The sequence below is a fragment of the Scomber scombrus genome, chromosome 6 (genome assembly GCF_963691925.1).
Source record: "Scomber scombrus chromosome 6, fScoSco1.1, whole genome shotgun sequence".
Taxonomy (NCBI): domain Eukaryota; kingdom Metazoa; phylum Chordata; class Actinopteri; order Scombriformes; family Scombridae; genus Scomber; species Scomber scombrus.
This window is the reverse complement of record NC_084975.1, coordinates 16,757,978-16,771,530: the sequence shown is the minus strand read 5'-3', so window position 1 is coordinate 16,771,530 and position 13,553 is coordinate 16,757,978. Positions and strand designations below refer to the sequence as shown.

The 13,553-nt window shown below is 39.6% G+C and overlaps 2 protein-coding genes across 2 annotated transcripts; one reads left to right on the top strand and one right to left on the bottom strand.

Moving 5' to 3' along the window:
* The first annotated feature begins 558 nt into the window (after positions 1-558).
* lmf2a (lipase maturation factor 2a) lies at positions 559-8,573 on the top strand. Its single transcript, XM_062420732.1, has 14 exons — positions 559-717; positions 2,729-2,982; positions 3,077-3,105; positions 3,372-3,565; positions 3,758-3,936; positions 4,157-4,295; positions 4,766-4,894; positions 4,976-5,081; positions 5,174-5,270; positions 5,360-5,542; positions 5,675-5,843; positions 6,717-6,828; positions 7,265-7,373; positions 7,543-8,573. Exons 1-14 carry the CDS (start codon positions 624-626, stop codon positions 7,975-7,977), a joined length of 2,229 nt encoding a protein of 742 aa, XP_062276716.1. The 5' UTR covers positions 559-623; the 3' UTR covers positions 7,978-8,573.
* Positions 8,533-12,136, bottom strand: miox (myo-inositol oxygenase). The gene is made up of 10 exons (XM_062420733.1): positions 11,974-12,136; positions 11,804-11,884; positions 11,005-11,085; positions 10,358-10,520; positions 10,188-10,255; positions 9,836-9,945; positions 9,503-9,570; positions 9,324-9,373; positions 9,029-9,141; positions 8,533-8,948 (listed from the first exon to the last, which is right to left on the bottom strand). The coding sequence occupies exons 1-10, from the start codon at positions 11,989-11,991 to the stop codon at positions 8,840-8,842; spliced, it is 861 nt and encodes a 286-aa protein (XP_062276717.1). The 5' UTR covers positions 11,992-12,136; the 3' UTR covers positions 8,533-8,839.
* Between the last annotated feature and the right edge of the window lie 1,417 nt (positions 12,137-13,553).

Genomic DNA, 13,553 nt, shown 5'->3' with positions numbered 1-13,553 from the left:
ATGTACACTGTATAAGATAATAGCTACTCAACGCTTGTGAGAAGGGTCGGGACAAATTTATCTGTCGTTAACATCTACAATTAAAGTATAAAATGTGAGAAGTTTAGGAAAATCTCCAAGGATACATTTTCTGTAAAAGTAAAGTATTTTAGCCAGACATTTTAAGAAATTTAGTTTATAGAGGCATAACGAAAAGGCTAGAAGCTGACACGCATTTCTTTGTCAAAATTGTTTCTCTTAATCGATAAATCAACCACTGCATGTAAACCCAAATTTAGGAGGTGCCAGTGTTGTGATAATGTTTTGTAGTTTAGGCTTTTACACATTACTATAAGGAGCGGCATTTACAATGAAAAGAGTGACCAAAAAATATCCTCCTGGAGCGTCGAAGCCTACAAAAAACAACAACACTGCACCCAATTTTATCCCATGTACCATGAATGCAGCATAACCTTCAGGCGAGCTGCAGCGACATCTTGAGGCCTTTCGGGTGAATTGATTCCCCACCTCTCATCGCTACGTGTCCTCCACCTCTGTAATCCCGCTGCACGTCCACAAGAACAGGCAGCAGCAAGTTAGCGGTGAAAGGCAGCGCCCCTCCCGCCTCAGCAGCTCGGTCAGACATGGGGGAAATTATTCTTCCAAAGCGCATGTTCCTCTGGTGCATGGCGGTCATCTATTTGACTGCCTTTGTCTCCCTCTATGTGCAGATACCAGGTGAGACTTTACTTATTAGTCAATGTGCGTGTGCGTGTGTGTGTGTGTGTGTTAGCCTGTTAGCTGAGAACTTTATCTTCCTGGGTTTCTCCGCTTTTCACGCTGTCCTGACCAAGAAGCGCCTGGAAGTTTGTGATTGCAGCAGACACAGAGCTTTTCCCTGCATGCACACCCCGCACCCGGCTAACTTTACTAGCTACCCGAAGATGCTCACGAGAGTAATGTTTTTGTACTACACCACCCACAAACCCCTCTGTTTCCACAGTGGAGCAGGCTTTATTTTCCCAGCAGGAATCAAGAAGTCATAGCCCATGACATGAGTCAAAGGAAATGCATATTTCTATGGTGTCAGGATCATTTCACAGTGCAACAACCTATACACTGCATCCCCAGCTCATTTTGAGTGTAATATACTATAAAACAAATACTGAAACAAGATCATACCAAAACATACTTTGTCTCTGTTGAACACTTTGATATGTGGGTCAATGACATTTTTCGTATGGTGTAGTCAAATTGAAAAGGGTTGGAATGTGAAACGTATGAATAACTTGCACACGCTCTTTTTTGTGGACTCATAGCATAACATTTCTGCTTTTAATCCATTTTGAGAGAAAATGTTAGGATCATGGCAAGAATGGCGTAACCATAAAAACTTTGTACCAAATTATTAAACTTGCTTAAAAACACTACATTCTCAATAAAACACCATATCATCTAGTTTGGCATGTTAAATTATAACTTTGTTCTATAAAATATAGGTAATGGAATACAATTGTCCTAAATATTAAATTTAATCTAGAGTATCATGTAAATCAAGAAATATTTCTTTTTTTATGAAGTAATTCACTTACACTTAAATACACTAGTTGGATAAAATATTTAATATTTATCATTAGTTTACACTATTTGACATTTTTCAGGAGCATTTAGTCTTACTTTTGGTAAAAAACAATAGGGGGAAATGTCATTTCAAATTACATAAAACCAACAAAAATGCAAAATGGACATTTTAACAAACCTGATTCTACTTTTAAGACAATTTTTAAAGATATTTCTGAATTGCTCATCTTACCAATCCTTATTTGTCACTGACCCATGTACAGTATGTCCACTATTCTTCTTTGTATTAGGCTGCTTAAATATAGGCATTGAGGATAGATAGAAAAGAAATGTAATGAATGCGGATGCTTCTATACAGGGTGTAAGAGGTAACTGGATTGTTTTATGATGAAAATGATGTGAATCCCATATAGGGCTGCAACTAACAATTATTCTCATTATAAATTAATCTGTTGATTTTTTCTCAATTTTTTGATTCATTGTTTGGTCTATAAAATATCAGAAAATGGTGAATAATGTCACTGAATGTTTCCCCAAGATTTAACCTGAACTGTCTTGTTTTTGAGAGGACTAAAGAAACCAGAAAATAATCACATTTGTTTAAAAAAAAGAACGAGTATCAAACTAGTTGTCATTTATTGGCTGGCAACCAATTGATTAATTGACTAATCTTTGCAGCTCTAATCACCTACTACAGTATGGCCTGTGGCAGATTTTGGACTGACATGTTAGACATCTCTCTCCACCACCATCATCAAAACATTTAATGAGGGTGTATAGTTAGGAGGAATAGTGTTCACCCCTCTAGTAGTGTCCTAGAGACATCTGCCATGGAGCATTGAAGTTCTTCTGACACCTTACTGAGACTTGCTTACAGTATACCTTGTAGAGCTGCAGCCTTTATTTGGATTAGTTGCCAACTATTTCAATCATCTTTTTGAGTAATTTTTTAAAGACAAAAATGTCCAAAATCTGTGATTCCTTCCCCTCAGACTTCTATGATAGTAAACTGAACATCTTTCAGGTTGTGAATAAAACATGACGTTTGAAGACGTCACCTTGGGCTTTGGGAAATGTTGTTCAACGTTTTATGGACCAAACAACTAATAGATTAATTGAGAAAATAATCAACAATGTTGTTGCTTCCTGTGTTTGTGTCTGTTAACAGGTCTCTATGGTAATGAAGGGCTACTGCCTGCACGACGGCAGCTGCGATACAGTGGTAAGCCTCTGCTGGAACAGCTGCAGTCCTCTCCCACCCTGCTGTGGTTAGGACCTCAGCTCGGCCTGGACACGCACACCGCCATAGAGCTGCTGTGCCTCTTAGGGGCAGCGTTGAGCCTGGCTGCCACACTGGTGGAGGCTCTGCGAGATAGCGTGGTGTTTCTTTGCCTCTGGGTCTTGTACCTGTCAATGTACCAGGTGAGGCTACAGTAACGTCTGCAGCATGTTCTCTCTCACAGGTTCCTGTAAATGATCTCATGATGTTTCTTTGACTTCGGTTTTTCTGTGGCAGGTGGGCCAGGTCTTTCTCTACTTCCAGTGGTGAGTGATTTGTAGATCTTTGTATTTAGATGTTTGTAATTAACATACCAGTACTGTAAATAGCAGCTGGCGAGGGAAATCAAGAAGTCTATGACAGTATGATGATACGATGTTTGTATCATCATAGCAATGTTTGTCTCTGCTGCTGTGCAACAACATCAATCTAAACAACTAGAATGAAGACACTCAGACCTCAGTCCTCTCTTTCTTTCTTTTGCTTTCCCTGTCTTGTTTCTTGTTATACTTCCAACTTTAATGACATCCAGGGACAACCTGCTTCTGGAGACAGGGTTCCTCTGTATCCTTGTGGCTCCCTTGACATTAATCAGGGGGTCCCGAAAGGTCAGAGAATATGATGGTGTGACCTTCTGGCTGACCCGCTGGCTGCTGTTCAGGCTCATGTTTGCCTCTGGAGTGGTGAAACTCACATCACGCTGTCCCACATGGTGGGGTCTTACAGGTATGCATCTCTATGTCTTTACACTACAGGACGTACTGTGACAGAAAAAATTAAATCACTTTATAAGGAGAAAATCAAAATGCTTTCATGACTCCTCAGCTCCAGATGTAAATGCTCAAACTATTCTGTACATCTCCTCGTGTCGGTGAACTGTCACAATCTAAATTTTTTCTTTTTTAAACTGTTGAATAGCTCTGACATATCACTACGAGACACAGTGTATACCCACTCCGCTGGCCTGGTTTGCCCACCAGATGCCAGTTTGGTGGCAGAAGCTGAGTGTGGTGGGAACCTTCGTCATAGAGATCGTTGTACCACTGTTTTTCTTCAGCCCTCTGCGCAGGCTGCGACTCGGAGCTTTTTACTTGCAGGTGGGTCTAAATTTACATGCCTGTTTTCAAAGTTTGTTTTCCTTTTGTCCTTTGCAGCCTTAACTCCAGGGTTGTATGATGGGTTAGTCTTACATTCACTACTAAATGTCTCTGAAATCTACAATTAACAAGGATGTTAAGTGTTGTGCTTATTAAAACAGCTAATTTCTTTATGTTTAACAGGTGAAATGATGGGTTGATTTTATGTTTCTTTGTAAAGGTGCTGCTCCAAGTGCTCATCATTTTGTCAGGCAACTACAACTTCTTCAACCTGCTGACATTAACCCTCTGTCTGTCTCTGCTGGACGACCAACATGTACACTTCTGGCTGCGCAGGACAGACAAGACCACCAACCACAGTAGGATAAGCATAGACACTTTATACGTATGCATAGTTTCCAAGCTAATTTAAAAAATGTGCACAAATACGGGGAAATCAATCTCACAATTCACTGGTTGTTTGAGATTTGTTTAAATAGTAAAGTATACATTTAATAGTCCAAATACTGTAATACAGTAAAAATCTGTCCCTTCAGTTTGCACAGCTGTAGAACCAGTGAAAATTCAGATACTTTTCTCATTAAAAAAAAATGTTTCCCAGAAAATGATATGGATTGTCTTTAATTAATAATAATAATAATAATAATAATAATAATAATACATTTAGTTAATAATTAAGTAATTGTGCTTCTCATTAATCATCAGCATATTAAAAACCCACTAAATGAATTTAAACCCTGCCTACAGATACCACTGGGACAAAGCTTGAATATGAGCCTGCATTGTTTGTCCATTCAGAGTATCTTCCCTCTCTCTTTGTTCTGATCAGACTCCAAGCTGTGGTCGTGGCTGTGTTACCTGCTGGAGCTGGCAGTCTGGTCTCTCCTGATCTTTGGCTCAATCATATGTTTTGATCTTCAGCTGGACACCAAAAAGAACGCAATCTCCTCCAGGATAGGTTTGTTTGTATTCATGTGCAGTTATATATACACTTGAGTTTGTGTTTTGGAGTTTTTAATTAACACTTTCATCCTTTCAGCATTCACATACCACCACTTTAATCATTTTCTGAAGACTGTCACCATCCCCTCTGTCTGGATTGGGGTCCTGTCTCTCACGTGGGAGATAGTCAAAGCCATGTTCAGGTAGGTTTCCCTCTGTGTGTTGGTGGGTGATTGATTATGCGGTCTGTTGCAGCAGAAGTACAACATTAAAATGTGTAATGTGTCTTTTCTAGGTGTGCATGCGTCCCTGGTTTCCTGAAGAGATTTTGGGGAACCTTCCAGTGGACTGTGTTTGCTGCTGCCACTGCTGCCATGTTCACTATCAGTCTGGTGTGTGATGATGGAGATACAGTAATGGTTTCATTTTCTCATTTTCCACTCTGACTCTAAATCATGATTATGGTGTTATTCTTTTCCAGGTGCCGTATACCTATATGGAGTATGACTCTAATGCTAGGTTGTGGCCAGGAGTGCGTCAGGTGCACGATCTGGTCGATCGCTACCAGCTGGTCAACTCATACGGTCTGTTCAGAAGGATGACCGGCGTTGGTGGGCGGCCAGAGGTTGTCATCGAGGGGAGTAACGACGGAGTCCAATGGACGGTGAGAGGAAAAACTGATCATTGATGACGGGTTCAAGCTGAGTGTTCTTCTACACTGTAGTGTCTGTTGTGTAGTGTCACTGTAGTGCATATCAGTTTATCAGTTCATATCATGTGTCCTTTTTCCTTGTAGGAGATTGAGTTTATGTATAAGCCAGGCAATCTGAGTGCACCTCCTCCTATGTTGACACCTCATCAGCCCAGGTTGGACTGGCAAATGTGGTTTGCTGCCCTCGGGCACCATACGCAGGCTCCATGGTTCACCAGCCTGATGTACAGACTGCTGCAGGGCAAGAAAGATGGTACGCAGTGCTGCAGCTGATTTTCTTGCTGTGACTACTAACACTACTTTATCTACTTTCAGGGCAATTCAGCTCTGAATCCAAAGGGGCAGAAAACAATGATGTACTTCCCTGTGGGTTATAGTTTCCAACCATGCTGCACATATGGCTACAACCAAATGAGTAGCATCATAGCGAATGTTTTCTCATCATATTGACAAGGGGTCACATCAGAAATTAAGTGATCAGAAATGAATCTTTAAGATATCTGCAGGTCTCAAAGTCTTAAAGCATTAAATTTAATTTCACAAAAACACTAGCAAGCATTAAAACGTGTAGTTTATTTCAACCTGATGCATTTCCCGAGTTTTTATAAACCAGAATTATTCTTTAATTTCATTTAAAAAGTCTGAAATATTTTCTCTTTATAACTTTATAAGGTCTTGTTGTGTGTTTGCAGGCTGAAGGGAGATGTTCTACATCTATTAACTAAAAGTGAGACTGGCCTGACTGTGCAAGCTGTTTTAATGCTTCTTTGTGGAGTTTCAGTCAGACCTATTTCAAACCCTGTCACTTTTGGCAATTTGGTGCCCGGGGTGGTACTGTCAAAAAAGAGAAGGTGGCAGACATTGTTGCATACAATAGCATGATGTCTTTACTTGGAGTGATAAAAAATATAATAAAGTCAGCTACAGTGCTAAAGTGCAGACAGCCAGAAATTCATTAACAGTATATCTGACAGGGTGTCAGAGTGAGGCACAGTGCTGTAACAGGGCCAGAGGTGCACCATGCCTGAAAGTTTCAACCCATGGCACACAATGCAGAAAAAACTTTCCTTTTTATTCAAAAAAATAATAAACTGAGCTCTGACATCTTGGTTTTTATGTTCTGCAGTGATAGAGCTGATCCAGACGGATGTCACTCAATATCCATTCCACAAGGAGCCCCCTGCTTACCTCCGAGCCCACCGCTACAGATACTGGTTTACTGAACCAAAGGCTGACGGGTCAGTGCTCTCTCCCTCTACCTCTACTTCTGCCTCTACTTCAGTGTGTTTAGAAGCACAGATGAAATCTGATTATTTCTGACAGAAGTAGCCTGTGTGAGCTGAAATATATTAACACACAACACTACTGCCATCATGAGATGTTGCCATCTTTGAAATGTTTATCACATTTTCAAAAGTTTTGTCACCATTTTAAAACCAATTAAAATGGATCAATTTAGGTAATTTTTTAAGTATTTTTAAGTTAGGCCCTGAGCATATTATCAGAAAAAACAGATTTAGTACTTACTTACTGTATTATGTGATTGACACAAAGAGTTTGACGGTATTTTACTCGTTTGCACACTGTCTGTCTCAGTTGGACAGCCTATATAAATGATATCACACGCATACAAACAACAGCATATTTACTGTTTGGCTGCTCTTTTTTGGGCAGATCCTACCCAGAGCGATGGTGGAGGAGGGTCTATGATGAGGAATTTTATCCCACGGTGCACCTGGGAAATTCGTTCCTAGAGAGCATGCTCAACCAGCACGGACTCAAGGTAAATATATCTTAAAATTACAAAAATGATTAAGTTCTTTCTACATCACCATTCTTCATTAAACTTCCATCAGAAACTATGGAAAATTGTGGATGAAGAGTGTAAAGAAAATGTTCAGGCTTTAACTGATTCCAGTATTGATTGATATGTGATCATTATTTGTGTGTAGGATAAGTTGCCTCCACGTACGGCCAAAACCACAGTTGCCAGGGCGATGAGGTGGGTGCGCTCTCAGGTCAGGGGTGTTCCCTCTGAAGTGTTAATCTGGACCCTCATTGCCTGCAGTGCCACCTTCTGTCTACTAAAGGGATTGCGAAACGGACGCAAATACACTGAACCAAAAGCAAACGCCTCTGAGACTGCGAACAATCACACAGAAACGACACATGACGGCACTTCAGACCACCTCGGGAAATCAGATGAACAACAGGCAGAGGAAGAGGAAGGGGTAAATGGAGAGGACAGTGAGGATGAGGTGGAGGAAGGTGAAACAGGGGAGAAAGGCAAGGTTACTGATGATGAAGAGAATGAGGAGGAAGAGGGGGATAATGATGAGGAAGAAGAGAGAGAAAAAGATGAAAACCTGCGAAAAAGAAAGTTTTAAGATGCAAGTCATCTTTAATCACCATCTGCCTTCATAAAATCTTGCAAAAATGACCAAAGAAATTGTTTGTATATTTGTATTTCCTGGTGAGACAGTTATGGAAAAAAGTGTATTATTGTTTATTGCTGTCTCACCTTAATGCAATACATGACTCATACACCAGTTAATTTGATCAGAAACACTAAAACCACCCTGGTCGGTATTTAATTTGTCTATGTTTAATGATCCAAGTGAGATCTTCTCAACAAATCAAGTGAAAGTAAAATTATTATTATTATTATTTTTATTTTTTTTTACATGTATGTCGTTGTTTCAGATTTTTTCTTCCATGCCATTCTTTGTACTTTTTCTATGTGGTTTCTTCAAGTGTGGTTATACTTCTAGGTAAATGCAGGTGATTGTGTTTGCTTAATGTTGTTATTGTATTTTTGTCCCTATGGTCACTTGTCTCTGCTGTATGTCCAGAACTGAAGCAACTGTGCACTTTTCCTTTTTTTTCCACTGGTGTCTTTTTTTTTGTTTCCTTCAGTATTAGAAATGAAACATCACACAAAGCAATGTAATACTTTTTAATATTAAAATACAATACAATTTTCTGTCAATGTTTCATAATTATGAGAATTATGAGTAGAACATTAAAAACTTTAACTGTTAGTATACATAAAATCAGACATTCTAATCTAGTTAATCTCATTATTCTAATTATATTCTGAGTAGTTAGAAACTTGATATAAATATATTTGGTGATAAGTAATATGTGTACAGAATATACTAAGTGCAGCTACAGGGTTGTTATATGTACAGTATGTGATCATCTCTATCTGGTTATTTCTTGACAGCCTTTCATTGCTGTGTGTCTGTTTCACCACTTCAGTATACCAGGGCAGTACTTGTCAATCAGGGACTGGTAATACGGCTTCAGCTTTTCGACGTTGGGCAGATCGGGGCTCTTTGTATACAGGTCAAATTTGCTGTGGAGAGGACAGACGGTTCAGCGTCAGGAGAAAGCAGCGAGTAGGACAATGAGAACAGTAGAGAGGAAGATACTCACTTAAACTCTTGGACCCAGGGCAGTATTTGAAGGTCTTTGTCATTGCACAGGTGCATGTAGTCTCCGAGAGAGTGCCAGGGGTAAAAGGAATGGAAGCGGATCATGTAAAGCCCCTGAAGAAAGACAGAAAAAACAGTTGATCCATAATGAGTCTGCAACCGCTGCTGTATGTTTTTATTCTTCAATTACACATGACCAGTCAAGGCCATTAGTCTTATCTTCTATCATGTGTCAACTTCACAATGATGTGCCCAAAACATAAATTAACAGCAATGTATTGTAAAAATGTACTCACTTCCTCTGGGATGGAGCAGTTGTTGAACTTCATAACTCTGTAGAGGTACTCTGAAGACAAAAATGCAGGAATTAAGTACAGCATCGTAGTTAAAAAGCTATTTAACAGTGGTACACATTTTCTTGTTTAAGAGTCAGCGTTTAACGATAAATACATTTTAATGGGATGACCTCTCTTACCGTCATGACCCCAAGACATGAAGACGTTGTCGAGCCCACAGTTGGGTTCATAGATCCCATGTTCAGTACTAAGAGAGAAAGAAATCATTTTATAATGAGACAAACTCCAGAATCAAACACATAACCTGTGTATAAGACAGATTTTAGATAATGATAGTCATAAAATACATACGTTTAGTACAGCAGAGTACCTGTGATAGTATTGCATACAAATACAGTTATATTATTGATAGGTTGACTACAAGTGCTGCAAAAGGGATTTCGCTTTTTAAAGTAATCAATTGATCATCCTTTCGTTCACAGGCCTTAATGATGTAATACAAGGGTACCTACTTGTAGTATGGGTTTTTATCATCAGGGTTTTCCAGGAAGGTGTTGTCTCTGAACACAATGGACTTTTGAAACTTGCAGCCCACAGGGAAGGTGTCCCCCACCACAGCCCACTACAGAGTACACACAATTCTCATTAAAAGACACAAAGGATCTAAAATGGGTCATAAAATAGTAAATGGATATTTAAGAAAAGATAAAATGACATGAGTGATATAAACTTAAGTTAAAAGAAAAGCTAGTCAGAATGTTTTATTACAGTTAGGCAGTATAGTGAACTTATATTCATTAGTGATTCCAGGCAACATGAAGGACCTGTAGCGGCAGCCGTTGTTGCTTCTTAACTTTCTCCTACCTGGGGTTCATCCCAAAGAGCCATCATTTTCCCAACATCATGGATAAGACCCACCAACTGGAACCAGTCTGCGGAGGAACAGTGAATGCAAGACATTTACCAGACTTTGCGTGAGGATATGGGTGTGGGTGGGTGGGGCTGTTGTGTTCCTGTCTCCCTCTGCCTGGTACCTTTGTCAGGGTGCTCTTTACGGATGCCCTCAGCAGTCTGGAAGGCATGGAACGAGTTGGGGAAGTCCACATCAGGATCAGACTCATCCACCAGCTGGTCTAGAGACATAATAATGTCCATCATCCCCATCTGGGTGTGTTTGCAGCTGGTCCATTCAGAATGCTGCAGGGGGGTGAATCACATTATTATGAGGAGGGTACTCTTTCTCAAACTTCCTTAGAAATCTTTTTTAGGTGAGAAAGTGCCTGAACACCTCTGAAGAAAGTAAAACTAGTAGAAAAGGAAAGGATTTTCGCTGTTGAATTTGAAGCACATTTTTTGTATAAGGTCTCAGATCAGCCCGAGTGGGTGATTTCAGCTGGGATTCCTCCAGGTCATGTGTATAAAACAACAAACAAACAAACACGTAACTTTTAGGAGAAGTGAAAATGAGGTTACTCAAACAATGTTTGGTTCAGACTAAACTTCCACTGGCTCCTCGCCTGTGGCTTTAACGTCAGGAGACTTGATGACATTTGTTTGCTCAGTCTAAAAAGCTCGTTCTGTCCACTGGTGCAAAACAAGAGTTCACCAAACATGAAGAGGATTCAGAGTCAGTGTGAAAGACCTACTGCATAGCTGCAGTTTTTGCTCTTCACTTACTCACTTTTTGCTTTACAAAGTCCAGCGTCTGGTTGGTGTGCATCAGCTTGTACGTGTTGAACACACGGTCAATTAGACTTCCACTCTGAAACACATATATACAGCATGCACTGATACAATTACAGAACCCTAGTTGTTTAAAATAAAGACAAGAAGTAACACCACATGAAATATGGAGAAATGCATTTTTGCAAAAGTTGAAGCTTTGTTGCATCTTTAACACTTCTGTGATTTCCGCATTTCTTTATTTAATTTACTGAAACAGCAATTTAATTAAAAATGACATAAAATATGTTCTATATTGCAGTATACAGTATAGCAATTCCATGAAGAGTATATTTATTAGTGTATACAGAGGAACATTCTAGCCACTGAACTTCTTTGAAAACAAAACAGCATCTCAGAGGTCTATGTATGATAAAGATGTATTATTATAAGTGTTTGATTACGACATTAACAGGTGAATTAGGGCAAATATGCAGATCTGCTTGTTTCAATCATCAGACTGTGTGTAAATTAAATCTCTACATTTTGGAAAAGTGGAAAAAATCATAAAATTCACAAAGTGATGTCCAATAAACAAACAGATGTCCATGAAGTTGACAGTACTTTTGAGTGAATTATAGCCTTTAAAAAAACCTTTTAATTGATTCATAGGCTTTTTACACATGTGGCAATTGTTATTTCTGCATAACTGTTAAGCTCCCATAACTGTAATTATGGTGTGTTTGTCATCTCTGAATTTGCCCCTCTGGTCATAAACTAATGCAGTAATAAGCTGAAGAGAGGCTTTGAATGCTTACCTCAAAGTTTCTGTATTCCTCCTTCTCTTTGGCTTCATTCTTGTCCAGGTTTGGCCGATATGCTAGAGATGGGTCTGGACCCTGCGTTTGAAATAACAGACATTAAAGAATATGTTTTCTAGTTTTACATACAGTAGATACTTTGAAAGAATAAGTAAAATGGCACATACCAAGTTGATGACCCTCATGGTTATTGTATGAAGTCTTTGCAGCTGCAGTGTTGTGATGTGTTGGTCCTCTAAAGCTGAGCATCTACTTCCCTGCCTGTATATATCCTGCTGGTTCAAACGATAAACCTGCACAGTAGGCTCACATGAGGTTTACACCAATGTCCAGTTACACTTTAACCAAACCTCACCTAATGGGGTACCCTGTGTTGAACTTTGGCCTGTGTGTGTGTGTGTGTGTGTGTGTGTGTGTGTGTGTGTGTGTGTGTGTGTGTGTGTCTGTGTCTACAGTTTTTCAATAATCAGCAGGTTACATGTTTGGTCTGATGTAGAATGACTCAGTAGTTCTTTGTTCCTCAGTTTAGTTATTTATTATTAACCATATAGTTTTTTTCTTTTTTATTATTAATGAAAAACAGCACTATTTTATTTAAGATTCCTGCTTTCAAGTTTCAGGTTATTTCTGGGTAATGACCCCATTACAACAGGGTCTGAATGGTGTTTTCTCAGTATCAAATGTCCTGAAATAACCTGGTTCGCTGTGTCAGTTTGGTCAAACACACACACGCGCGCATGCACACACACGCGCATGCACACACACACACACACACACACACACACACACACACATGCACACACACACACACACGCGCACACACACGCACGCACACACACACACACACACACACACACACACACACACAAACACACACACACACACACACACACACACACACACACACTCATATCATGGTCACTTTAGACATAACATAGACTTATATTAATTTCCTGGAGACTTACCCTAACCTTAATGATCACCACTACTTGCCTAACCCTAACCATAATTGCTGCCCCAAAAATCAGCTATTTCCCATTTGGGGACATGGCTTTTATCACCAATTGGACAAGCCGTCCCCAATTAACTGGTCCCAAGCTGGAAATTTCTCCCCAAATGTAGCCTATGACAGACCACACACACACACCTCTATATTACAGGCACTGGATGTGAACGGTAGAAAATCTCTTCTGTTTGTTGAACCAGAGGTTAGGTTAGAACAAAGTGTTCTAACTTTACCTCAGTCGATGAACTAGTGTTAATGTCTGCCTGTCACAGCCACCAGACACCCTGTTTGATTTCAGTCCAAGTAGACCACTGGTTGCCCATCTCACTACTTTGGAATAAATGTGTGTATGAGGGGAATTTAATCAGCTTTAATGCAGCACAAAAGATGCACACTAGATGCTCATGTGATGTGATGTTTTTTGATTGTTGTCAGATTTGAGATAAATGTACTTTTGGCATAAAGCCCTACTCCTACTTCCTTCTAAGAAAGGTCATTGACTGGATACACACACGTAGACACACAGCTGTGTGTGGGTCAATAGGTCAAGCATTTTGCATCATTTAACTGTTTGTTTGTTTTTCCCTGTGGATATTGTCATGTAACATGTCAGAAAAAATCTAAATGAATGAAAATTAAAAACATAAACTATTTACCAAGCTGGTAAACATTATTTTAACCATGCAAGTGCAATGAAAAGCTCAGCATGGTAGGTCTAGGGCACGTGGACTATCTAAGCGC